Source organism: Barbatula barbatula (genome assembly GCF_947034865.1).
Source record: "Barbatula barbatula genome assembly, chromosome: 7".
NCBI lineage: Eukaryota > Metazoa > Chordata > Actinopteri > Cypriniformes > Nemacheilidae > Barbatula > Barbatula barbatula.
In genome coordinates, this window is record NC_136770.1 from 19,122,961 (window position 1) to 19,147,998 (window position 25,038).

General features: G+C 38.2%; 3 protein-coding genes across 8 annotated transcripts; 1 reads left to right on the forward strand and 2 right to left on the reverse strand.

Annotated features, from left to right (window-relative positions):
- Positions 1-669: 669 nt before the first annotated feature.
- Positions 670-5,836, forward strand: slc26a6l1 (solute carrier family 26 member 6, like 1; the record flags this gene model as incomplete). The annotated part of the gene is made up of 19 exons (XM_079461041.1): positions 670-803; positions 891-1,030; positions 1,110-1,220; positions 1,356-1,531; positions 1,688-1,852; positions 1,954-2,106; positions 2,411-2,493; positions 2,946-3,093; positions 3,174-3,287; positions 3,368-3,445; positions 3,534-3,629; positions 3,758-3,864; positions 3,983-4,052; positions 4,230-4,322; positions 4,428-4,538; positions 4,666-5,079; positions 5,417-5,471; positions 5,574-5,719; positions 5,813-5,836. The coding sequence occupies 19 exons, from the start codon at positions 670-672 to the stop codon at positions 5,834-5,836; spliced, it is 2,418 nt and encodes an 805-aa protein (XP_079317167.1).
- Positions 4,171-11,462, reverse strand: p4htmb (prolyl 4-hydroxylase, transmembrane b). Of its 3 annotated transcripts, none has more exons than XR_013786869.1 (11): positions 10,571-11,462; positions 9,972-10,053; positions 9,585-9,775; positions 9,347-9,443; positions 9,093-9,255; positions 8,797-8,982; positions 8,093-8,183; positions 7,872-7,995; positions 7,511-7,755; positions 4,597-4,776; positions 4,171-4,310 (listed from the first exon to the last, which is right to left on the reverse strand). XR_013786869.1 is itself a non-coding variant. In XM_079459793.1 (9 exons), exons 1-9 carry the CDS (start codon positions 10,907-10,909, stop codon positions 7,535-7,537), a joined length of 1,494 nt encoding a protein of 497 aa, XP_079315919.1. In that variant the 5' UTR covers positions 10,910-11,459; the 3' UTR covers positions 6,174-7,534. The 3 variants fall into 3 exon arrangements, 1 of the variants encoding a protein (XP_079315919.1); XR_013786870.1 differs by having other exon boundaries at positions 4,640-4,776; positions 10,571-11,459; XM_079459793.1 differs by lacking the exons at positions 4,171-4,310; positions 4,597-4,776 and having other exon boundaries at positions 6,174-7,755; positions 10,571-11,459.
- Positions 11,463-12,173: 711 nt separating this feature from the next.
- On the reverse strand, positions 12,174-22,270 carry myhb (myosin, heavy chain b). 4 transcript variants are annotated; one of them, XM_079460190.1, is made up of 40 exons: positions 22,247-22,270; positions 22,053-22,105; positions 21,747-21,957; positions 21,520-21,663; positions 21,044-21,200; positions 20,907-20,934; positions 20,683-20,800; positions 20,474-20,566; positions 20,311-20,374; positions 20,128-20,226; positions 19,903-20,006; positions 19,657-19,795; positions 19,432-19,550; positions 19,201-19,350; positions 18,927-19,097; positions 18,533-18,836; positions 18,381-18,451; positions 18,207-18,294; positions 17,959-18,076; positions 17,670-17,793; positions 17,455-17,591; positions 17,111-17,366; positions 16,771-17,013; positions 16,511-16,687; positions 16,270-16,415; positions 16,104-16,194; positions 15,506-16,022; positions 15,301-15,419; positions 15,014-15,210; positions 14,751-14,934; positions 14,509-14,674; positions 14,268-14,392; positions 13,879-14,187; positions 13,596-13,799; positions 13,345-13,470; positions 13,043-13,213; positions 12,843-12,947; positions 12,664-12,759; positions 12,447-12,578; positions 12,174-12,306 (listed from the first exon to the last, which is right to left on the reverse strand). In XM_079460190.1, the coding sequence occupies exons 3-40, from the start codon at positions 21,945-21,947 to the stop codon at positions 12,286-12,288; spliced, it is 5,814 nt and encodes a 1,937-aa protein (XP_079316316.1). In that variant the 5' UTR covers positions 21,948-21,957; positions 22,053-22,105; positions 22,247-22,270; the 3' UTR covers positions 12,174-12,285. The 4 variants fall into 4 exon arrangements, with proteins under 4 accessions (XP_079316316.1, XP_079316315.1, XP_079316317.1 ...); XM_079460189.1 differs by having other exon boundaries at positions 21,747-21,969; XM_079460191.1 differs by having other exon boundaries at positions 22,053-22,141.
- Between the last annotated feature and the right edge of the window lie 2,768 nt (positions 22,271-25,038).

Consider the following 25,038-nt stretch of genomic DNA (forward strand, 5'->3'; position numbering starts at 1 on the left):
GCCTAAACTAGACAACTTAATAATTATTGAATATATTAACCACAAAAGAAAGACATTTGTCCTTCAACCTTTTGCACCACCTTCCAATATTTAAGCAATTTAAGGACTGCAATGATTGCATTGATTATTGAGGAATGAATGATGTCAAAATTTCCTGTTGTCCTTGATGAAGTCATCAATTTGTACTGCACATCACAACGGAAGTTTTAACTGGAACTGTGAAACTTTCCATTAAAATTGACCCCGGAGTTCCAAAAGTAGCGGATACGACTAACTAATACTAACTGGAGGAAAGACTGAGTCAGCATTGCCAGTAAGATAAGACAATATTTAAGATATTTTTCAGTTTAAGGATTTCTATTTTTTATTATGTATTAAAGTTTTTGGAGTTAGTCTTTGTTTATTGTGTGTATTTATTAAAATAATGTTTTATTATTAGTCATTCTTTAGTTAATAATTGGTAGAAAGCACAGCCTCTTTTTGTAAAGACCCACCCCGTTATCCCCCCTTTTAAGTATCTCACACAGGTTTAGAATGAAGGTATATCAGCAACTCTCGAGATGCAGATTTCTTTTTTGAATAAAGTATAGTTTGAAATTTTCAGGTCTTGACCTATTAACTTGATAGACCATTCAAAGGAATCATAGCATATATACATAAAAAAGCGAAATGGACTCAGGACACGTAGGGTATCGTATGCAGAGAGAGATTATAGATGAAGAGAGGCTAAAGGTGTTATCTCAAAGACTGGACTACTCCCAAACCAACATTCCCATCCACCATCGAATTAAAAAAGCCCTCAGGTAAACTAATCTGTGAAAATTGAAAAAGTCAGCATTGTTTATAGACTTGCTTATGAAGTATCTATTTATCTCCAATCCCTTTTTTAGTTGTTCTGTACACAGTCTGAAACGTAGCATAGTTGGTTTTTTGCCCATTTTGTCGTGGTTGCCACGATATTCCATCTGGGATTATGGCATGCCAGACCTCATCTCTGGCATCAGTGTGGGCATCATGCACCTTCCACAAGGTAAGAGCACACATCTGGACTATTGTTTTGTCAATAACTTATGATAACTTGTTTAATGCTTTCATGTATGTATGTTTAGGAATGGCCTATGCGTTGCTGGCTTCTTTGCCTACAGTGTTTGGACTTTACACATCCCTCTATCCACCATTAATATATTTTATTTTTGGAACTTCAAGACACAATTCCATAGGTGGGAGCAAAACTCTCCTTCTTTTATTGATGGAATATTAATGGAAATTGTCATGTCAATTGATTTATTTGACCTATATGCTTTGATCACATGCAGTATTCCAGCAGCTCACATGTGTTTATGTGTGTGTCATAGGCACGTTTACCATCCTCAGTATTATGATTGGCAGTGTGACAGAGAGACTCGCCCCTGATGCAAATTTCCTTGTTTTTAATGGCACAAATGTGACTGAAGAGGTGGATATCGTATCTAGAGACCTCTATAGAGTACAGGTTGCAGCGGCCACCACTGTGCTCGGAGGTCTTATTCAGGTCTGTAAATACACACCAACACAAACACAGATTCATGTGTAGACTCTCAAAAGTATAAACTTATTTTTGCATTGCGTGCATCTATATAATTACATAGCAACCATTTTGCATTGATTATAATAGCTCTGTTGGGACTCCAATTTTGTGTTCTCTTAGGTTGTATTAGGGTTGGTGCAATTTGGCTTTGTAGGCACGTATCTTTCAGAGCCGCTTGTCAGAGGTTATACCACGGCAGCCACTGTTCATGCTGTAGTAGCCCAGTTTAAGTACATCTTCGGAGTCTCACTTAAACGCTTCAATGGACCCTTATCTGTAATCTATGTGAGTGCAAATAAACACATATACATATGTATGCATTGGATGTACAGTATATGGCTCAATGCATGCATAATTAAGCATCGTTCTGTCAAATCTCCATGCAGACTTTAGCAGACTTGTTTACACTCTTGCCGGAGACTCATCTTCCAACTGTGCTGGTCAGTGTGGTGTCCATTGTGGTTCTTATCTTGGTGAAGGAGCTTAACAATGCACTCAGGCAAAAACTGCTGGTGCCTATTCCAGTGGAGCTCTGTACTGTACGTAATATCATGTTTGTTTTGTATCGTCCGTTAAAATGTCATAAAACTTGTCATTTCCTCAGATTTGTTACCACTAAAAGCAAGATTTGATGCTTTTAGTGGTAGGCTTTAACTGTGTGTGTTATTAATCTGTAAAGTCAGCATTTTTGCTGTCTGCGTCAAAGCGTTTTGTACAACAATGTTTTGCAATAACTAATTTAATCTGTCTGGTTTCTAATTCACTTGTTTTTGAGAATCATTAACATAATTTTAGCCTGAGCTCATGACATTTATGAAAGTTTGTGTGTGCGTTTTTTGTTAGATTGTATTGGCGACTGTTATTTCATTCTATGTCCGGCTTGGTTCCAGCTATAAGATATCAATCGTTGGGGAGATCCCAAGTGGGTGAGTTTTAGCGTCTACGATATTTTGCTTGTAGCTAAATAAATGCTACAATAAAACAGAATAGCTATCAGACTATTGTTTTTTTATTTATTTTTATGTTGCCATATAAGATCATTTATTTTTAATTTTAATAGTTTTTATTTGTTTTATTTAATAATTTAGTGCCTCAACTTACATTTATTTCGGTTTAATTCTTAGGTAAAAATGCTAAATTTTACAATTAAAATATTTAGGCAGATAGTTTATTTTAATAAACATATTTTAATAATTTTAGTTAACTACAATTAACTTCAATAACCGTGATATATATATATTAGTATTTGTAAAAAAAATCAATAAAACATGTACACTCTCACAACACATTTCAGAACTATAAAATACGATTGCATTATTGTATTCTTGTCTTTGGCCATTGAACATTCTTTGTGTTATTTTCTGATGTTCTCACATAGACTTCAGCCTCCTACAGTCCCAAATGTCAGCATCTTTTCTGAGGTGGTGGTGGATGCTTTTGCCCTGGCCATTGTGGGCTATGCAATTTCAATTTCTTTGGGCAAAACTTTCGCTCTCAAACATGGTTACAAAATAGAGAGCAACCAGGTAAGTAAATTACCTACGGTTATAGACAATCACCTAATTTCAATGTATAAGTGACCTCTTTCCCTCCCCTTGTGTTCTAGGAGCTGGTGGCTTTGGGTCTCAGTAATACGGTTGGAGGTTTTTTCCAATGTTTTTCAGTTTGCTCCTCCATGTCCCGCAGTCTCATACAGGAAAGCACAGGTGGCAAGACACAGGTGAGACATACACAAACAAACTCACCATGCATGCACATCTACTCTGGAAGGTATTGTTTCATTGGATTTGGTTGATTTAGATGGCAGGAGTTGTGTCTGGTGTGATAGTGCTGGTGACGATTCTGAAGTTAGGCTCGCTTTTTCAAGACCTGCCTAAGGTACGTGTACAATTCTGTGAATCGATTACATTTAGATTTATTACAATGACAAGCTTCTTTAGATTTTCCATTCTTTGTGTGTGTCTAGGCAGTTCTTTCTGCCATTGTCCTCGTGAATCTGAAGGGGTTGTTTAAGCAGTACTATGATATAGTTACTCTGTGGCGCAGTAGCAAGATTGATCTGGTAGGTCATATCAAACCATTTCTAATTTTTCAATATTTAAAGGTACTTTTCACAGCAAGCATGACACCTATTGCTCATTAGGGTTAGAGATTAAAGTCAATCCTCTGTTGTGTTTTTGTTGTATGTAGTTGATATGGTTGGTGACCTTTGTGTCTACTGTGCTCTTTAATTTGGATATGGGTCTGGGAGCCTCCATGGCGTTCGCTCTACTCACAGTAATCTTCAGGACTCAAAGGTTAGACTCTGCCTCTAATCTTGTTCTGTGAATTCTCTCTCTCACTTCTGTCAACTGTTCCTTTCAGCTTCTGGCATCGTGTTTGACCTTATCGCTTAACATCGTCTTTGTCTCTTAGGCCTACTTACTCACTGCTAGGACATCTTCCTGGTACTGAGCTTTATCTTGACATAGAGACACACATGGAGGTGAGGGCCATTCGTATTTGGTTCATCGAATTATTCCAGTAAATAAATATTTATTTATTTAATCTTAAGTTAAATAAGCACTGTATTTGAAGTAGAGGAAAAATGAAGTACATATTAGTCTCTGGTATGTTTTATGTTTTAATGCAGAACAATAACAAATGTGCTTTATGTTTGCAGGTGACGGAAGTACCTGGAATTACCATATTTCGCTCATCTGCCACCATGTATTTTGCGAATGCTGAACTTTATATCGAGGCCCTTAAAAAAAAGGTAAAATACTTTGTCTTGAGCGTGAAGATCGTAATAAGATCTATAAAGTACATATTCTAAGCATCATGTTCACTAATAAGCGTAATAACTGCTGCTGTGTCACAGAGCGGTCTGGACATTGCAAAAATGCTCACCTATAAACGCAGACAAGAGGCCAAGCAGAGACGTCGAGATAGGAGAGCAGAAAGAAGAGCACAAAGGGAGGTTAAAAGACAGGTAGGTCTCTAATGTTTCCGGGGCTACTAGATGGAGATGAAGGATATAAATTGCTTACACAGTTTATTTGTTCGGCCTGAGCTAATGTGCTAAGCTTGTACCAATATTTTCTGTTCTCCTTTTACAGAAAAGAGCTCTCAGGGCAGCCTCTCAGCGATCCAGAAATGTTGTCTTTTCAGTGGAAGAAGGGGCAGGACAGTTGAGGGAAATAGATGGAGACATCCTGAGAGAAGAAGAGCTTGGATGGAAAGAACGAGAAAACAGTACAGTGTTTGTAATGCCTGCAACGTCTGATGGCCATCACACATGGGTGTATCTGAAGGGCACTGACCCTGACACCACCACCCTGGGGTCGTTGTCTGATCTACAGGATGGCGACACCACCACACTGGACTCCAGCAGTGAGGACACTCTAAGCAGGGACTTGGAAAGAGTTTCTCTGGGATCCTTGGGGAAGTGGACCTGGGACATACACTCCATCATCCTAGATTTCTCTACTGCTAATTTTATTGATACAGTGGGCCTTAAAACACTGAGGAGTGTAAGTAATGCAAAGTTTAGGGAGTCTGGTATTCTTAAAGGGATAGCTCACCCAAACATAAAAATTGTGTAATTATTTATTCACTCTCATGTCATTGAAGACATGTATTTGATTCTCTTCCTGTGGAACACAAAAAGAAGATATTTTGAGAAATGTATGAGTGTTTTTATGTCTATGTCTAAGTAAATGGTTGCCAGTGTTGTTTGGTTACCAACATTCTTTTACATATCTTTGTGCTACACAGAAGAAAGTCTTGGACTAACATTTTGGCTGAACTATCCCTTCAATTGTAAAATAATATTGTTCACAATGAAAATTCTGTCATCATTTATTGTAGATATTTCATGATTTCGGAGAGATAGATGTGTATATCTACTTAGCAGGCTGTCAAGGTATGTGCATCTCCCACTCTTATATGTTCAACCAAGTCTATCGGTTGTACCGGTTTTTATTCCAATACATTCGCTGTGAAAAATCTATTCCGATCTCCCCAGAACTGGTGGTGGAACAGCTTGAGCGTGGTGGCTTCTTTTCTGATGTTATCACTAAAAGACATGTGTTTGCTACTGTACATGATGCAGTTTTGTACTGTCTCAAACATCATGGAGCGAAGGCCATTCACAGCTATGAGAATGCTTTGGTAGGTTCTCTAAATTATTAAAACACACTGACATGTATAAATATCACAAAGCTGTTAATGCACAAACCTGACACTTAAAACTTTTCATTTCAGGAGATGAGCGGTACCCATCTATGAAAGAAGATCTCTGGTCTGCTCTTGTCTTATTGGTCTTATTCAAGCTGTAAACTTCAGCTTTAAGTTATCCGATAGCACCATTTTGTTTGAGTTGGTGGTAATAAGGTATGACTGTTACTTGTATGGTATGTCAATTTAGTGAATTGTTTTTTAAATTCATTTGAGCATTTCTTATTACTAGGAGGGAATATTTGAAATGTAATTGGAATCTATCATAGTTTTGTGAAAGATCAAAATATATGCTCATGTTTTATTTTTGACTTAAAAATACTAAAGCAATAAAAAAAAATTGTAAAAAGCTTAAAATGTGTGTACTTTTTAAGAAAACTGCATACGTGGCACTGGTCAGGTTTCATATTTAATTCAAGAAAGTGATTTTGTGCATTTTAAGGTCACAGCAACAATTTGAATATACTACAAATAACCGAATAAATAATGTTCAATCAGATTTCTTTGGATGCAATTAAAAACAGGCAAAACCAATTACAGTTCTAAAACATTCCCAAATAAATTATGAAAAAAAAGTCATGCAAGATGCAAGTTTAACATGCTTCTCTTCATAAGTATCTCAGAAGGGATAAGTGTAAGAAACATCAGGTTGGTAAAAAAGCTAAAAGTCTGCACTTTTGCTAATTGAAGGGATTTCCTGTGTTAAATACATGTATATTTTGTACATGTGTTACTATATGGATTTAAATGCCAATCTGTCGAACAACAGAAAAAAATAAGCTTAGAGAATAATGCTGTTACAATAGAAGTCTATGGGCCTATAATAAAAAAACACAGATTTCTGATGGTCGTTCATCTGATGGTGGCTACTTATTGAACTAACTACATTTTATTATTACAAAGTGTGAACATTTAATAATTTAAACAGTTATTTCATGGCCCTACACATTCACCCGTTAACTTCAATTAAACAGCATTACATCTTAAGTTGTATTTAACACAGAAAATTACTTTAAGGTAGTTCAACAATATGACAACTAGCTAATGCCAATTTAATGAAGTATAATGTTCTATTTTTTTACAATCGTTGGCCACATACACATTGCAGTGCAAAGTTATTTGGACATCAAACTCATCTGCATCATTAACAGTCACTGTATCTTTTCTTTTAGTTAACAGACATCGACCAAGGTGTCATAACATCAAAGTTGTTGGCAAATAAAGTACAACCCATATTTAACTGCAGTGGGTACATGGCCTTTAGAAGGTACAGTAGAGTGCAAAAACTGTATGTAAACAAAGTTATCAAATATGGCTGCATTCCCATGAAAAATAAACAATATTACCTTCAAATATCTACAGTAGGAACACTAGTATTATCTTTCACAATTGCATAAAGCTCAGTCTCTATATCCCTGAATTCAACCCAAGTTCGGGTAAAGCCTCTTTCAGTTTAAAATATGAGAGATGTAAAGCATCAGTAGAGCTACATTATTCGTGCGTGTTTGTATTTTTGTTTGTATTGTTATTTGTCTTTGATTGAGGTCAGTATGTATGAGTGCTGAGGTATTGTATGCATGTAATGTTTTTATCTGATGCAATGGAATGTGTGTGTACAGTATGTAAAAGTCACAAATTATGGACAGTACTTCAAATCATCATCGTGAAGTAAATGTGTGTACATGTGTTGTGCACTGTAATTGTGTTGTGAGCATGTCTACAAACCTGTGAGTGGGTGTGCAAACGTATTTACAGTTCCTGGTGCGTTTCTGTATGCCGTTCTGAATTCAGTTCTGAAATGATTTCTTCCTGCTCCTGTATCTCTTGTTGTTGAGAAACAAGCTGTTGGTATTGTGCCTGCCGCTGGTAATCTGGATCCACATTGATCCAATTATTGGCGACCCATTTGGTCCCTCGCGTCACCACGCAGCCACCGTGAAGAGAATATTCATCCTGTTCACCCACCCAACCTGCAGAGGGCAGCATAGCACAAAAATCACAACAAGCAACTTGTTCTAAATAGGTAAACAGCAAACGTTTGCAAGGTTGCGCTGTAAAATACATTACAGAAAAGCGTTATACTTGCCTCTGCCATCAGAGAGGTAATTATACCAAAAGACTGCTGTCCCCTTAGTAGGCTTCACTCTCAGGTTGCCCTTATCACAGTGTTTTCTGGTGTCCAACAAATCCACATCATTCTGTATCAGCGACTAAGAAAAGAAGATACTTTCTGTCAGATATTGGTTGAAGAGTGCAAAACAATAACCTAAACACATAAAAACACAGATTTTATTACACAAAACACACCACTTCTTCATAAGTTCTGTTATCAGCCACTGGAAAGGTAGTTTCTCCTCCTTCTTCAACATTATTAAGGTAAAACAGAACTGTGATATACCTGCAAAGACAACACGAACACTATAAACCCTGTGTTTACATACTTAATAATTACATATGGGACAGTTATTGACATTACTGACACCTCAATATTTGTGACAAAACCAAGTAAATACAGCTGTGAAAAAAATTAAGAAACCATTGCAAATGTTCATTTAATTAACATGTCTACATGTATTGTGTCAATTCCAGTCCAGTGTCTGTTGAACTTCAACAAAATCAAACCTCAGGAGCGACAAAAACTCAGCAATGTGAAAGAGGTTATCACATAAAAATTATGTTTTAACCTTTTTGTACATGTACAAGTTACCGTTGTATTGCTCCAAAGTGAATATAAACTTGTTTTCTTTGAGGTCTGAAAAAATACCGAGCATCTTTTCTGTTATTTTGACCTTGTTCTACAGTTTTCATTTTCTGCAAATAAATGCTAATATTTTGATTTAAGATATGGAAGAAATGTTTTAGTAGTTCATAGAATGAAACAAACCGGATTGAACCTAAACACATACCTCTAAATAGTCAATTCAGATTTACTGAACCTTAATTTTTACACAGCTGTATATCTATTGACATGTGCATAAGGGTAGACATATACATTAAGTCCTATGGCCCACCTGCAGGAAGTCTGGAATGGGGAGGTTATGTTGGCAGTGAGGCGAGTGTGTGTACATGCTGTTTCGGGATATACCGGCCCGCTATCATGATGAGCGTGGTAATGGCCTCCCTGCTCATAGCTGACAACTTGTAGCGGCTCACTTAACTCCACCAGGGATGACGGTAGTCGTGTTAGACTAGTAACTCTTTATAGTCAAAAATCCAAATACAACTTATTAGAACAACAGATAAAGCAAACGGGTAACTTTTTAAAGCTGTATAAATTTAGCACAGACAAGGATGGGGGGTAGGAAACCTTTTGCGGAGGTCTTGAAGAACCTGATGTGCTCCCTGGCCTTGGTAGAGCCAAGTGTGTCTGCTATTCCTCACCAGCTGGCTCCTCTCCACTCCACGCTGCATCAGAAAACGCTGAAAGGCGTCACTCCTAAGACGCCTGAACTCCTCTAGACTCAGAAGACCTGTAAAAAAACAGACATATTCAAAACACATAGGCTACATAAACTCAAATATAATGTCCCTTACAGACTGTGATGTCAGTTAGATCTTTACCATTTCCATCCTGATCGACTTTTAGGCCATCATAGATTTCTTTAAGGTTCTCAGAAGTCAACCAGATTCCATCTCTCACTCGAGAGTGTGTCAATATCTACACCGGAAAATACGGATTAAACTAACGGGTTACACATAAATGAACAACCATAGACAGATAATGTCTAATAAAGTGTTTTGTGTAAAACAAGAGTTCAAAACAGTTACAGACACTAAAGGTGTGTTGGTAGACAGGCACCTCATGAGGTTGCAGCTGGCCATCTTGGTTGAGGTCAAGGAAATTGAAGATTTCCTCTGGACTGAGGTTAAGCTGCTGGTTAAGCTCTTCCTGACCTTCTGGAACCACCACCTGACTCTCCATTAAACCCTTGAGCTGAGCCAGTCGCACAACTACACTACACTCCTCCTCTGACAGAAAATTAGGAATCTCTGAAATACAGACACAAACCAACAAATCCACAATGTTTTACACATAGGCGAAGGTATCAGATGAGCTCTTCTAGCTATTTCATTTTATGCTAATATTTTCAATTTTTTGTTAAAAAAGTTTATGGTTATTTATGTAATTTTCAGAATCTCACAGTTTTATTACCACTTTAACTTAAAGTAAATCAAAATGTTTTACCGAACAGTAGGGGCTTCAGACTGAGTGTCTTCATCTCATGGACTTTGCCTGGCACCAGTGACACTTTTTGGACATGTCCCACCTAAACAAAAAAAACATGCACCGGAATAGTTCACCCAAAAATGAAAATGTTGTCTTCATTCACTCACCCTCGAGTTGTTCCAAATCTGCATACATTTACTTGTTCTGATGAACACAGAGACAAATATTTGGAAGAATGCTTGTTACCAAACATTTCTTGGCCGCCATTGACTACCATAATAGAACAAAATTGCTTTATACATTTCTTTATTCTGTTGAACACAAAGGAAGATATTCTGAAGAATGTTCTGGGCAACTTTACACTACCATTGTTATGTTTCCACAATGGTAGTCAGTGGTGGCCAAGACCTGTTACAAGCATTCTTCCAAATACATTTCTCCGTGTTAACCAGAACAAATACATTTATACAGGTTTGGAACAACTCCAGAGTGCGTAAATGATGACAGAATTTTTCTTTTGGGATGAACTGTCCCTTTAACTGTCCTGATGCAGCGTTAAAGACTTCTGAAAATACCACCACATAGGTGAAAGCAAAACACATGAGTTTTGTAAATACCCGTATCCCTTCAATGCGCGGCAGATACATATCCCGAGCAAATCCTGAGTCCGTGGGGGTCTGCGCAGCCGACGCTTCCGAAACTTTATGACTGCTATCTCTGCTGCTAAAATCCCGGTTCTGCGTGCTCGGGGTGGATCCGTTATTATAGTGAACGTACAGTAGAAGAGCAATAACATTGATGATGTACACGTGGAAGAAGACCATGACCACCATGAAGTAAGAGCGGGAACACACGCTGTTCTTCTGCAGAGAGACTCGCTGACGGGGCAGAGGTCGGGCTGTTGGTGGTGGTGATGCAGCATCGTCCTCCTCAATATTATTCTCTTCTTCCATCATTTTGACAATTTTGTACTTGAAATGACTTGTATTGATATGTTAAGAGACCTTAATTTATCTGTTTTCTAAATAACATTTTGTTGGAAGACCTGTTTGCCAGCTGTGTGGACAGATCGCGCCTAAAAATCCGCATTAAAACAGCAGCGGTAAATGTATCAGTAGAAGATTATTTGCGAGATCAATTATTAACAGATTATACCATCTCAGACAGAGACCATCGGCTGCTTAAAACCTCGGCCAGTTTTGTTGTCTGTACACGAGTCCCCCTCCGGTTGTGACAGAATGACGATCTCTGGTTTACTCAGCACTTCCAGGTGTCAACATTGTTTACATCGAGACGCGTTGCTGCGCAGCATCTTCATCCTTCAAACACCATTTTGAAATACGTGCTCCTCAAAATCCTTGTTGCCAAAATACGTCGTTGTCGTGAATTCTGATCTATTGGCTAGCTTCCTCGGTTACGCACCAGGAAGTGAAACTGCGGGAGACTACACTGTCCAGGGACGCCATTCCCCTGACAACTGCGGCATCTCCGCGTCCCACTCACAGCAGCAGTAACCCGCCTTGCGAGTAGATCACGTCACAGATGCCCCCTAGTGGTCAGATACTAGCAGTAGCGTCACATCTAAAGGGATGACCTTATGACATTTCCCTGCCAAAAAAAACATCACAAGCAATACTAGTGCGTTCAATGGTATAGGATTTAATTGAGACTCTTATAATCTCTGTGGGTCTCCGGTAAAACTTATTTTCAGCAGGATTACTGTCAGAGAAAGGCAGTGCATGAATAAAGTAATGGCAAAAGTATGTTTTGCATATGTTTGTGAATGAGTTATGTTGGATTTAGATATATTTTGTGCAACCATTGAGAAATGTAGAAGATTTATCAGTGTGGCTTCTGGATTATGTTGAACTGAATCATTTGTTTGTAAAATCTTTCCATTTTCAAATTTTAGGATGCCATTTTCAGTTGATCCGGTTGATTAAACAAAATAATATTTTAAGTATTTAATTGTATTATAAATCAATTTTACTGGTATCTTCTAAAATCAGCAAGTTTTATGTTAGTAGCCAGAGATTCTGATTAGACAGTCTGTTTGGTGTGGGACTTTTGATGAGTTTTGGTCATGTCGCACATGATCTCATGTTCTTTTCATGCAATTAATTCCTGTTTTTTTCCCCCAAGTCAACATGACATGCATGTATTTTTCATAATAACAGATTAATGCACATACATGACAGAATGTTTTAAACATCACCAATACACATTAGATCACATATTCTTTATTAGTTGTTGCGCAAATCAACTGAGAATATTTGTGAGAATCTCATATTATATGAGTTCTTGTTTCTTCATCCACTTATTCCAGAAGTGTTCATTCCTCTTCATCTTTAGTCTGTGAACAAATTAAAAACATTATAAATGAAAGGTTATAAAATCAAGACTACTATTCTTGCAATAACATTTTATATTGTACACATTGCTTGTGCTAATATAATTTTATTTTCATTTTTGCCTTATAGATACAATATTTACCTTCCCGAATTCACGGCTTTTAGCCCTCAGCTTGTTGACCTGGGACTCAGCAATGTCAGCCCTCTCCTGAGCCTCCTCCAGCTCATGCTGTACCTTCCTGAACCTGGACAGATGAGTGTTTGCTTGTTCCTCCTGTCAATTAAATGAAACCTGATAAACACCCATCCACATTAAACCAATGACTAGAGATATGTAGTATAAAACTAAAATGACTCACAGCCTCTTCACTTTGCCTCTTGTAGGCCTTGACTTTCAGTTGAAGTTTGTCAACAAGATCTTGCAGTCTGATAATGTTCTTCTTATCTTCTTCAGTCTGTATCGCAAAAATGAAATATTACAATGAGTCAACATTTAACAAGTTACTATGTCACCCTCCATCAACATTATTAGGATTACCTGATATGTGAATTCCTTCACTCTTCTTTCATATTTGCGAACTCCTTTCACAGCTTCAGCACCTCGTCTCTGTTCTGCTTCAACTTCTCCCTCCAACTCACGAACCTGAAACACAAAAGATAGTAACTGACATTATAAATCTGAATTACAGCTGACCTGAGGTTAAACCTCAATATCAACTGACATTCATAGGGACTTACTCTAGCTTCCAGTTTCTGGAGATGCTTTTTTCCACCCTTCAATGCCAGACTCTCAGCCTCATCCAGACGATGCTGCAGGTCCTTGACTGTGACCTCTAGGTTCTTCTTCATCCTCTCCAGATGAGCACTTGTGTCCTGCTCTTTCTTCAGCTCCTCTGCCATCATGGCAGCCTGCAATTTATATCTTCTTAGTTTTCTTTATTTGTAACTTTGGTTAAGGATAATTTGTAATTCTAAACATGATAGCAAAATCTAAGTACATTAATGGAGAGTAAATTTAGTATTTGAAATTTTTTACTCACATCAGTAATTGCTTTCTTTGCCTTTTCTTCAGCATTTCTTGCTTCCTGGACTATGTCCTCTACCTCACCTTGAATCTGAACAAGATCTCCCTCCAGCTTCTTCTTGGTGTTGATAAGACTAGTATTCTAAGGGAATTAAAAGAACGTTCAAAAATGTTTTTAAGTTGTTGCATAAAAACGTCTATTAAATAATGTTAATAGTATGTTAAATAATATTTATAATATTCCTTATGACACATAATATCTCGTACTTGGGAATGCAAGAGAGTCACTCGCTCGCTGGCATCTACCAGTTCCTGCTCAGCGACTTTACGACCTCTCTCTGACTGCTCCAGAGCAACTCTCAGCTCCTCGATTTCAGCCAGCATCAGGTTGTTCCTACGTTCAACCATTGCAGCCTGTTCTCTCATGTCTTCTTGTCCCCGTAGGGCCTCATCAAGGTGTAGTTGAGCATCCTGAAGCAATCAAAAGACAATATGATATTTTGATTGGTGAAGTAGTAATGTATTGCTAATGCTTTGCAATATAACAAACCTTGAGTTGGCCTTGGACGTTCCTGAGCTGTTTCTGAGCTTCAGCAGCCTGGCGGTTTGCATGGCTCAGCTGAATCTCCATCTCATTGAGGTCTCCTTCCATCTTCTTCTTGATTCTCAGAGCATCGTTTCTGCTCCTGATCTCAGAGTCCAGAGTGCTCTGCATGGAGTCAATGACTCTCTGGCTGTTCCTCTTGATCTGTTCGATCTCCTCATCCTTCTCAGCAAGTTTACGATCTATCTCCCCCTTTACTTGGTTCAGCTCAAGTTGAACACGAAGGATCTTGGATTCTTCATGCTCAAGGGTTGCCTTTGAAATGGAAATATTAATCATTTTGAAATGAAGATGTATGTTTAACCCCCAAAGGTGAGAATGAAAGTGTACCTTACCTCAGCCTCTTCAAGAGCACTTTTGATTTCAGATTTTTCAACTTCTGCTATTTTCTTTCCTTTCTCCAGCTCATGAATTGTCTTTCCGGTCTCACCAAGCTGCTCAGTCAAATCTGAGATCTCCTCTGCATGTATGAGAAGAGCCATGGATACATTTTTTTATTAGTTTATTGCACATCTTCAAACAATTTGATGGAGAATGTCTAACAAGAAAAAGTCTGCAGTAAACTATAGCACGTACGCTGCAGGTTTTTGTTCTCCCTCTTCATGGTCTCCAGCTGATCCAAAGCCTCTTCGTATGAATTTTTCATTTTGAAAAGCTCAGTGCTAAGAGAACGATTCTCCTTCTGAGCTCCTTCCAGCTCTGCCTGGCTTTCCTCGTATTTCTGCTTCCATTCTGCCAAGACCTTTACAACATCACAACGGTCTTTTAAACTAGAACTCAACTGGTTTAAATTTGGTACAAAAATAGCTTGCGTTTACCTTATCAAAGTTTCTTTGTTTCTTGTCAAGGTTGGCAGCGAGTGCATTAGCTCTCTCCACGTCAATCATGAAATCCTCAACTTCACCTTGGAGTCTCTGCTTGGTTTTCTCCAAAGAGCCACATTTGGCATTCACAGCCTCAATGGACTCTTCAGCATCCTGAAGACGTTGAGCAAGCTTTTTCCTAAGAGTGACACGTAAAGCTTAGTAATTGCACTTAATACATTTTTTTGAAAACATGAACTGGAGGTGATTTAATTTACTTTGCTTCCTCAAGCTCCTCGCAACGCTGGATGGCATCAGTCTCGTATTTGGCTCTCCACTGAGCGACCTCACAGTTGGCCTTAGACATGCCACGCTGGAGCTCAGCTTTGGCTTCCTGTTCCTCCTCGTACTGCTCTCTGAGCAGATCACAGTCATGACGAGCGGATTGAAGACCGTGGGCAAGAGCATTCTTAGCCTGGATACAATAACCAATATATTGGATTTATTAATAAATAATGTATTGTGTTAAGTTTATAAGTTAATTCAGAAAGGAAGTCACATTTACCTTGACTTCCTCTTCAATTTGCCTCTTGAGCTCTTCAATCTGCTGAGTGAAGGCCTGTTTGCTTCGAGTGAGCTGAGAAACCAAAGCCTCTTTTTCATCTAGTCGACGTCCCATTTCACCTAAAATGTTTAAGGATGCTGATCAATCACTGCAGGCCTTATAGCAGTTTATAGGCTCAGTGAGTTTGTGTATGCCAACTACTTACCATTTTCAGTCTGAAGTCTCGCCTTCTGCACACCCAGATCATTCACCTGGCGTACATGTTCGTCATTCTTCGACTTCAGCTCGCTCAGCTGATCTTCCACCGTACGACACATCTTTTCAAGATTTCCCTTTGATTTGGCCACAGTCTCCATACTGCTGGACAAGTCATCGATCTCCATCTTAAGCTCACTTTTCTCCTTCTCCAGCTTTTGTTTCACACGCTGGAGGTTGTCGATCTGTTCGCCCAGCTCAGCCATGCTGTCGGCCTGCTTCTTGCGAAGCGCAGCAGCCGTTGCTTCATGCTGCAAGGTGGACTCCTCAAGATCACGCCGCAGCTTCAGGAACTCAGCATCGCGCTTTTTGTTCATATCAATCTGCGCAGAGGTGGCACCACCTGCTTCTTCCAGCCTCTCGCTGATCTCCTCAAGTTCCCTGGAGAGATCGGCTCTCTGCTTCTCGACCTTAGCTCGAGCGGCACGTTCTGCCTCGATTTCTTCCTCCAGCTCCTCAATACGAGCCTGTGATCGCATAAGAGACATTTATGTGTTATGACTTATCACAAAGAGCGACAATGAAATCATAGTCACACTTAGAGTGACCTGAAGTTCTTTGATCTTCTTCTGGAGCTGAATACCAAGAGATTGCTCATCTTCAATCTTGCTCAGAAGTTGACTGGTTTCAAAGTCCTTCCTGTTTAAAATTGTTTTTGAAGCTTTATAATAAATTATGATTTAATAATAGGCTAACCAATTTTTTGTTCCTTACTTTTTCAGCTTTTCTTCAATCTGTTGTTTGTCATTCTCCAGGTCCATTACACTTTCCTGGGAAAGTTTCAGATCGCCCTCAAGCTTTCTTTTAGATCGCTCAAGATCCATACGGAGTTTCTTCTCTTGTTCCAGAGAGCCTTCCAGCTGTTTCACAGGTTTATAGACAATATTGTTTTATATTGATTTATGGTTCTTGTTATAACATTAGATAGACTAGTATTAAATTGCACTAAACTCACATCATCAACTTGCTGCTCAAGCTTTGCTTTGGCTTTGGTCAGAGTATTGACTTTGTCTTCCTCTGCCTGCAGATCATCAAGAGTTTGCTGATGTGCCTCTTGGAGGGCTTTCTTCTCCTTCGTCAGCTTGACAATAAGCTCATCTTGAGTTGCCATTTCCTCAGTAAGGTTTTTAACCTAGAAAAAAAAACCATGTTCAAATGAGTACAACCTTTATTTTGAGATTGCGATTACCAAGTCGTTTCCCACTCCATATTAACCTTGTTCTCAGTGGCATGTTTCTCCTTCTCAACTTTGGCCAAGGTCAGCTCTAAATCATCAATGTCCTTCTTTAACTCAGAGCACTCGTCCTCTAGTTTTCTCTTCTTTGCTGTCAACTCAGCATTGATTTCCTCTTCATCCTCTAACCTTTCTGTTGTCTCTTTGAGTTTGGCCTCGAACTGGATCTTGTTTTTTATCAGACCTTCACATCTCTCCTCAGCATCATAAAGATTTTCACTTTCCTGTTGATGGAAAAATCATTTCCGTGTTTGGCACCAGAAATATTTTTTTGAATTTATTTGTAATCTTCTATTTTGTGACCATTCATTGAAAACTCACAGATGCCACTTGTAGCTGAAGGTCATTTTTCTCCTGTAGCAGAGAAACCATTTTCTCCTCAAGCTCCTTCTTCTTGGCAAGTGCCTTTGCCAGATCCCCCTTCATTTTTTCAAAGTTCTCTTTCATGGCCGCCATTTCCTTCTCGGTCTCTGCGCTCTTCAGCAGAGGCTTGATTTTAAAGTACAGCTTCATCCATGGCCAGTGTTTCACATTCATGAAGGAGCGGATGTTGTATTGGATGGAAAAGATGGATTCTCTGATATGAAAATCATTAAAGATGTTCAGAACTACACAGACTAAGCATTAAAGCAAGTTGAGCTAAATAAATTTGAATGGAAGAGTACCTTCTCTCCATCATTTTGACAAACTCTCTCCTCATAAGGTAGCCCCTGCACATAGCCTGAGTCATGGTCACAAGGATTACAAGTTTCTCATCTCTCATCTCTTCAAGAAGACCCAGAAGACCAGCTTTGAAAAACACCTGACATGTGATAGAAACATGGTTATTAATGACACTCCTAAAAGTCAAAAGAAATAAGGATCTTGTAACTTTTCTGACCTTGGTGTGTCCAAACTTGTACTGGGTACGATCTACATCAATGGAGCCAAGAAGCTTCTCAGAAGCCTTCTTGTTATCAATGAACTGGCCTTCAGGTATGACACTGGCATTCAGTACTTTGTACCTGAAATAGATAACATTCAAAAAAATGTTTTACCTTTTATTATCTGCATAAAAATCAAGGCAACTGTAAGTTCTTAAATTTAGGATACATGAAAATTGTTTAAAATGATTGGCCTGCATATCTTTGTTGATTGAAATATTAATTTAATACACAATGTACACAAACCTCTGCTTGAAGTCACCATACAGGATTCTGCTAGGGAAACCTTTCCTACAGATCCTGATACCCTCCAGTACACCATTACAACGCAACTGGTGGATGACCAAAAAGTTCTCCATGAGACCTAAAGTTGAATAAAAACTAAATTATTATAGTGTACCCTGACAAATTACTCATGTTTATTTAATATTAACCTATTTTACGATAGAAGTTTATATTTTTTAATAATTAGAAATGTTGAAGAAAATATTGACCTGGAGTCTTTGACTCATTTGGAATCAAGCAACGCACAAAATGAGGATGAGTGCTTCTCAGATTGGTCATCAGTTTGCCCAAGTTCTCCTATTAGTTTGACAAACAGAACATATAAAGTTTCACACCACTGTTTCAAGTAATATTTTAAAGGGTCAAATAAACAATAGTATTACCCTGAACAAAGCAGACACAGTCTGGAAGGAGCCACCCTTCTTTTTTCCACCTTTTTTTCCACCAGCATCAGCTGTCGGTTAGGCAAAATAAAATAAGCGACTTCGGGTAAATTATATAATTTACAGAAATCGTGTGGATTTGTTTGGCGAACCTTCAGATGCATGACTAGCATACAGGTGACCCAACAGTTTGACTGAAGACTTCTGATACAACTGAACCACAGAGTCATTCAGAGGGTCCTTGTTCTTGTCCAGCCAGCCTGTGATGTTGTAGTCCACAGTCCCAGCATAGTGCACCAAAGAGAAGTGAGCCTCAGCCTTGCCTTTGGCAGGCTTGGGTTTCTGGAAGCATGCGTTTTTACCAAGATGCTGGTCATGCAACTTGTTCTTGAAAGTCGTGTCTGTTGCCTTGGGGAACATACACTCCTCTTCAAGGATGGAGAAAATGCCCATTGGCTGCAAGAAACAGCACATTACTCTGAGATAAGACAAGGGACTATGGTATGATACGAAAAACGACAATGTTCTGATAATAAGGTTTATTACCTTCTCAATAAGCTCAATGCAGGCAGCCAAGTCCATACCAAAGTCAATGAATTCCCACTCGATTCCCTCCTTCTTGTACTCCTCTTGTTCCAGCACAAACATGTGATGGTTGAAAAACTGTTGCAGTTTCTCATTGGTGAAATTAATGCAGAGCTGCTCCAGGCTGTTAAACTATAGTGAACATGACATTTCTTATCATTAATCTTAAAATGTAAAAAATACAAATATGTTTTAAATAAATACATTATTTGTATTCCGAATATTATTAACTTACATCAAATATTTCAAACCCAGCAATATCCAGCACTCCGATGAAAAACTGTCTGGGCTGCTTGGTATCCAACATCTCATTGATTCGGACAACCATCCACAAGAACATTTTCTCATACACTGACTTGCACAAAGCCATAGCAGCATTGTACACCTGATTCATAAAAAAAATATGTGTCACAACTGCCAAATTATACAAATACAATACAAAAGCAAAATAATGTCAGTATTTTACCTGAGGAACCGTTTGACCTTTGGTCACAAACTCATTTCCAACCTTCACTCTGGGGTTACACAAAGCTTTAAGCATGTCAGCTGAGTTTAGTCCCATGAGGTAAGCGATTTTATCAGCCACTGGAAAACAAAGATCGAAAATAATTTACTTTCACATAGCCATACTGCAACCGTGTGCCCACATTTCTCGCTGAGCCACACTGCTGTATAATAGTCCAAGTCCCACCCTCAGTTCCATCAGGCTCGCCCTGCTCCTCTCTCTGCTTTTGCTTGAACTTCATGTTGCCATGATGCATCACAGCTCCTGTCAACTTGTAGATGCCTATTTTCTCCTCAGCATTGAAGCCCAATATATCAATGGCTGTCTGCAAGTTGAAAACAGTCAAATGCCTCATGTCAAGAAGGATATAACTTTAGTTTTGCATATCATAAAAATATATATATATTTCTGTAATATTTAATGTCTACTTACATCAGTTGCAATGAACTCTTCCACATCATTGATGCTCTTGACTGTGATCTCCCCCCGACTGATCATGGGATAGTCATATGGGTTAGTGGTGATCAGAAGAGCCTCTCAAAAAAGAAACATGAAAATAAAAATGTATTATACTGCTGTTCAAATATATAAATTTTACAAACAGTTTTGAAAAAAGATTAAAATCCTTAAAAATCCTATTAGTGTAAGGTCTTGTACCCAGCAGTTCTGGTTTATGGCCAGTGCAAAGTTGGTAGAAGATGTGGTAGCTCCTCTCAGCAGACAGCTGGAAAGTTACCCTGGATTTTTCTAGCAGGTCTATAGAAAGATCACATAATTATGAGAATGATAATTTAACATATATTCTAATCTGTTGTTAAAAAGCATGAAGGAATGACTTACAAGTTTCAATATCAGCTGAGGCCAACTTTCCAGTTGACCCAAAGTGAATTCGGATGAATTTACCCTAAAATTTCAAAAGATCAAAATTACTACATAAAGAAACAAACAACAACAGCATCAAAATCAAAAAGTGGAGGATGACATTTGTTGACTCATTACTTACAAAGCGAGAGGAGTTGTCATTCCTCACAGTCTTGGCATTTCCATAGGCTTCCAGCAAAGGGTTGGCTGCAATGATTTGATCCTCCAGCGACCCCTAATGGACACAGTATTTGCAGATTTTCAAATCGAATGGGCTTTACTTACTACTAGGCATTTAAAATAAACGTAATAAATAAATGCATCATATTAATAAACAAATAGGACGAATACATGTATTTTGCCAGCAACGGATTCTGCTTTCTTCTGTCCAGAGCCAGCCACAGCGATTGTCGCAAAGTACTGGATTACACGTTTGGTGTTAACAGTCTTTCCTGCACCAGATTCTCCACTGAAATATAGTAAAACATTATTAATATAGTCTAATATAAATCAAACTGCATAGTTCCAAAGTTCAAACTCCATATTTTTGTCAATGTTTAGCAGTTATTACTTACGTAATCAGGATAGACTGATTCTCACGATCTACAAAAAGGGGATACGTACAAAATATCAACGTTAGACTCTTTAATACATTTTAGAAGTTGCATTTAACCAATTAACTTTATTCATACGCATAAATTATTGTTCATACCAGTGAGCATAAACTGATAGGCGTTATCAGAGATGGAGAAGATGTGAGGTGGGGCCTCGATTCTTTTTTTGCCCCTGTATGCAGACACAACTTTAGCATCATACACTGGGAGCCACTTATAGGGGTTCACGGTGACACAGAACAGCCCAGAGTAAGTCTAAAAAAGAGACAGATTTCAATACATATTTTTTCCAAACTGCGTTTATTTTAGTTAAACGGCGTGGTGCGTAGAAAAATCTAAAGCGCGTGGGGGCGTTACAAACATCAATCACGAATGTATGATGACGTCATGTGACACTCGCAAGCAGGCTGTCATTTGAATGCTGTGCGCTTGCAACAGTAAACTGCGGCTGAAGCTTCAATTTGGTCAGTTTTAAGTTCGCACGGAAACGTATACTTTATATATTTGTTTAATGTATATCCTATGTAAATATAAGATACATTTTAGCATTTATAAAAAATGTTGCTTTACTTACGTAAATCATCCATGCTGCGTAACGCTCTTTGAGGTTGAACAGCACAGCAGGCTCACTGAGGTGGGTCATCATGGCCATGTCCTCAAGTTTATCAAACTTGGGGGGATTCATTGGAAAAATCTCATCATCCTTCACTGTGAGGGTCTGAGATGACATTTCGAAAGTTTGAATGTAGTTTTTTTTATGTAAGTGGCAGAATGTGTCTGAATGACCATTTTTTTACTCACTTTCCTACACAGGGTTGTGACAGTGGCTTTGCCACCTTCCCGACTTTTGAGGACCCCTTTGAGGTACATCTCCTTGGGCTCGGACACAAAGAAGGCAGTTTTGGCATCAAACGGTGTGTTCTGAGCCTCAATCCTCTCCTTCTCTGGTTTTCGGAGGTAAATGGCTGCAGGGCCAAAACACTCCATTTCTGGATCCGGCATGGTGGAGCTCCTAATATAAAAACTGAAAAATGTTCGATAATGTGCACACACAAACAACATTTGTCATATTTTAGTAGTTATAATAAAAAATGCACCCAGGATTACCTTGGTCTTGCTCAAACTCTGGGACGATGATCTTGATGTTTATTTCCCCACCTCTGTTTATTGTTGACAGAAAGAAGGCATTTGGTTCGCTTGGAATGAACTCCCAAAAGGTTAGTCAAGTCAATTTTGTAAAGATTTAGCTGAGAAATAGAACAGGACAGAAAAGAGAATGAAGTTGAAGTGAAGTCACTAACCTTAGCTGTGTAGTTGTAAGCCCTGGGAGGGGTCTAAACCTGTCTCTTATATAGGGCTGTAAGTGACCCATCAACATATTTATGCATCAAATTTTTGGTCATGAATCCTGTTTCCCCATTTACATTTGTCCTCTTGAGCAGCATCACTATTATTTTTATCTTTTGATTAATGAAGTCCCCGCCTGCACACAGAAGCATCAAGAGGCTTATGCATAATTTCATTGTTTTTGTAAAAGCCCTTTAGGAAAAGCCTTGTAGGAAACCGTGAAATACCTTTTTGCTATTGTTCAGTGTTGTGTGTTTACATGCAGTAACTTCATATATTATGGGTCAAAAATCCTCAATTGTAACTTCAATTGATAAATTCAACACGTACATGTAAATCTGTGCTTTCAGTGTCTTCTGGTTATAATGCATCAACCTCTATTGATAGCAAATGTCGCTGGTATAAAGTTGCAAGAGCCTTTGAGGTTGTAAGTATTATAAAGAAATTAAATCGGTATGCCTTTATCCCACAAGCTTTAAGAAACAAGGGGGATGCCAAGAGATTATTCCCGTCTGCGCTAAGAACAGCTGAAGCTCTCAAGCTTCTCATGGGTATGAAACAAAGTCTAAGGTGGTGACAAAATCCTTGGTGCCAACAGCTCAACTTGAGTCATTATGTGCTTTTAGCCGTTCCTTTCGAAACAGGGTGGTGAGATGATGTGTACAATGCACTTTTAATATATCTTAATGAGTTAAAGTTTGTTTCCATGGTTTACATATTATTTAAAACATTTATTGACTTTAGATGTCAGAAAGCTATTTTCCTAACGGGATGCTAGGAAGCTTCCAGAACAGTGAATAAACAGTTCTCTGAAAACATTTGTTATAGAGTTTCGTCTGTTTGTAAGGCGATATGCTAAGATTTAAAGTGGGCTTTGTGAGCTATAAGGTCAGGCTTTCCACTAGAAAGGTCACCATAAAAAGACAAGTAGGGAATAGACGTATAAAATGTTGGGGACTCACTCTTGAGATATAACAGATGCCTCCCCATTCAATACAAATGTGAACATGATAGCTCACCCATTACAGTTCCTTCTTATTTGGACAAAATACAAATATAGCTACCACTGCAGTCTTCTCCATCCAAATGGTAGCATTCTCAGGGGGGGGGGGGGTTGTGTCTTGTAGTTCCTGCATTACGTTACCAAACAAAATCCAAGTGTTTCAGTGTCTGTCAAGAGCCTGCAAGTGTGCAGTGTTGGAGATTAGTGTAAGTCTTGGATGAGGCAGACATATCGTCCTTCCATGTAATGTCTTATTTTAGGAGTTTGAAATATAATATAAGATCTTTGGTTTTTGGATGGCTTAGACATAGGATTACTTGGGTTTGCCATATTTTGAGTATTCAATATGTTATAGTTTTACTGCTACTCTTCAAGGACACACATGGAAACCGTTGTGCTTTTAAAAATGACGTAAAATAATTCAAAATCATTACGCAAAATGTAACTTTAAATTTTGAACTTCAAAATTCCTGGGTGGTGCCAGACTGCAATAAAAGGTCTTGGCTGCTAAACCAGACACCTGTCAGAACATCGTTTCTTGCTTAGTATCAGCTCTAGGTGTAATGGACTTTATATTTTTGCAAAATATAAAAATAAGACGAATGTTGACATGATAAATATATGTTAAATAAAAGTGGATTTTTCTTGGAAGAATTTGATAACATATGTTTTTATTTATCTTGTCAAATCTGACCATAGTGCTACTTAGGGAGGTAATGCATTTAGTGTGCAACTCAGTGTCCATAAGTGACCCTGCCTGTATGTAAACTTAAGTCTCAAAATCTAATTATAAGATAACTAGCATCACATTTTGATTTCAACTATTAATTTCACTATGATTTTGTAACATGGTCATACTCAGTCAATATTTAAGATATCAAGGATATATTTTCACAGAATGTTCTTGACATCATGTATGATTTTGTGTAAATAAAACAACGCAATCTACAGTACCAAGAGCACATTAGTGCAGGGTTTAAAGTGATAGTTCACTCAAAAAGAAAAATTCTGTCATAATTTACTCACCCACTTCTCATTTCAAACCTGTAAGACTTTCTTTTCTGAAGAATACAAATGTAGATATTTGGAAGAATGCAATGGATTTGTGTCCATAATAGAACTGAAAGGGGGCCAGGGCTGTTCAGTTACCAGCGTTCATCGAAATATCTTCTTTTGTTTTCTGTGAAAGATCATAAAGGTTTGAAATGACAAGAGGGTGAGTAAATGATGAGAGAATTGTCTATCACTATAAGACATGCCTTTTTGGGCACTAAATAAAGTTGCATATGCCAGTACAATGACAAGCGCAAACCTTATTAAATCACGTTGTGTGATTCATTTAAATACTCTCCTCCCATAAAGTTAGCTTCTGAAGAGGAAATTACTACAAATGCATATGCAATAAGGATAGTCTCAATAACACCTTGTTTCCACACCTTATGAGCACTATTTTCACGGCATCTCTGACGTAAAAACTGACAATCGTTTTCATACTTCATGGTTTCAGTGTTTTTATCATTTTTCTTCAGCCTCAGTTTGAGAGACTAAATAAATGGTTTTCAAGAATCACTTATTGGACATGGATTTTTCAGATTTTTATTAAAACTGAGTCTGAGGAAATTTTCTAATGAAACAAATACAGCCATTGATGTTTAGTGAGCACCTTTATTGACCATTTAGCTCAGACACAGCACAAACTCATATTATATGCTTGTTTGATGCTGTCTGTTCTTGAAGGGCGAT